The sequence below is a fragment of the Pterocles gutturalis genome, unplaced genomic scaffold (genome assembly GCF_000699245.1).
Source record: "Pterocles gutturalis isolate BGI_N339 unplaced genomic scaffold, ASM69924v1 scaffold31599, whole genome shotgun sequence".
NCBI lineage: Eukaryota > Metazoa > Chordata > Aves > Pterocliformes > Pteroclidae > Pterocles > Pterocles gutturalis.
The window spans coordinates 11,456-12,868 of NW_010134208.1; the positions used below are offsets into that span (position 1 = coordinate 11,456).

The 1,413-nt window shown below is 58.5% G+C and overlaps 1 protein-coding gene across 1 annotated transcript in view; it reads left to right on the plus strand.

The window, feature by feature from the left end:
- Positions 1-81, plus strand: part of CDX1 (caudal type homeobox 1) — an 11,532-nt gene extending 11,451 nt beyond the window's left edge. Inside the window, exon 4 of the mRNA XM_010081515.1 lies at positions 1-81. This exon is cut by the window's left edge and continues 1 nt beyond it. Coding sequence (XP_010079817.1) covers positions 1-81 — 81 coding nt within the window.
- Positions 82-1,413: the final 1,332 nt, after the last annotated feature.

The following is a 1,413-nucleotide window of genomic DNA, read 5'->3' on the forward strand; positions in this document are numbered from 1 at the left end:
ATGGGGGGCCTCTGCAGCAGCAGCGCCCCGAACCTTGTCTCCTCGTCTCCACTGACAATCAAGGAGGAATTCATGCCTTAACCCCCCTCACCAGCTATAGACACCAAGAGATAAGCACTATGCAGCAGAGCCCAGCCAGTCTGTGTGCTCTGAAGAGTGACAGCCCCTTCCCAAAGACACGGTGGTCCCTGGCTGAACCAACAGGGTGGCCAGAGAGGCTGGGTGAGGTGGCACCAGGACCTTCCCAAGGGGATGGTGGGATCTCTCCTACGTAAAAACCACAGGTTAGGTAGCATTGCTCTCCTATAGGAAACACTGGTCTGGTCTCTGGTATTTGTAGCCCAAAGCGAGGTCCTAATGTCAGCTGAAGGATGGGAGTGGTGGTGGAGGCTGGCTTTCCTCCGGTACTTCAGGTGGAGCCGGTACGATGCTTCCTTCATGGTCCTTCTGGAGATCCATCTGTCAGGTGCTTTTGGGGGGGTGTGAACCAGACTGAAGTAGAAAAAAGAGCTGTCTGGACTCAAGGCAAAACAATTTTCCACTGAGCTGGTCTCCTGGATCTGCTGCGCTGGGAAGAAGGGTGCTGAAGATAGAGGGAGCTGGACTGTGGGAGCCTGGCTGGACCCTTGGCCATGGGACCCAAGGGGGGACTCCTTCAAACCACGGCAATGGTGGCAAGCCAGAGCACATCCCCACCCGTGTCCCGCAGCCACCCGGCAGCATCTGCTCCTGCACCCCCAGCTCTGCCCCTGCAGCCACACAGAGCCACACGGGGATATCTCTGGCAGCCCCGGTGTCCTGGCTGTGCCACACCCCCCTGGGGCATGGGGAGAGGAGAGGAGAGGAGAGAGCCGGGTGCAGGTGTGCTGGAGATGGACCGACCTGCTGAGCCCTGAGACCACCTTCCAGGGGGGAAGGGGAGGACAGCAAGAAGGTTTGCCATTGGGACAGGGTGCAAGAACCAGCTCCAGGCTGTCCGGAAGGGCTGATACTGGGAGAGTATCCAGCACCGCTCCCAGCCCCTCCTGGCCCAGAAAACAAGGTGCCCAGGCACGCTGAGGCTTTTACAAGCGAGTCCCTGCCATCCCACTGCACCCGCCACCCTGCTCCGGCTCTCGAAGGATTTGTGTCTTCCTCCTGCGGGGGCTGCTGACACCTCCCTGGGCCACCGCTGACAGCTGTGTTCGGTGGCGAGGATGAATGTTTGCATTGGCTCGGGACTTTGGCTCAGTTTTTGTGTATATAAGGCAGAACTGGATTTCCTTTTTATTTTTTAGGCATTGATGAAAATAAAAGCGAGCAGGAATCCCGCGCTCCACAAGTTTGTTGCTATCTCCTCCCAACCCACGATGCTGAAGCAGGGGGGCGATGCCGGCTCTGGGGTCACCCTGGCATCGATGCCCCCGCGCATGG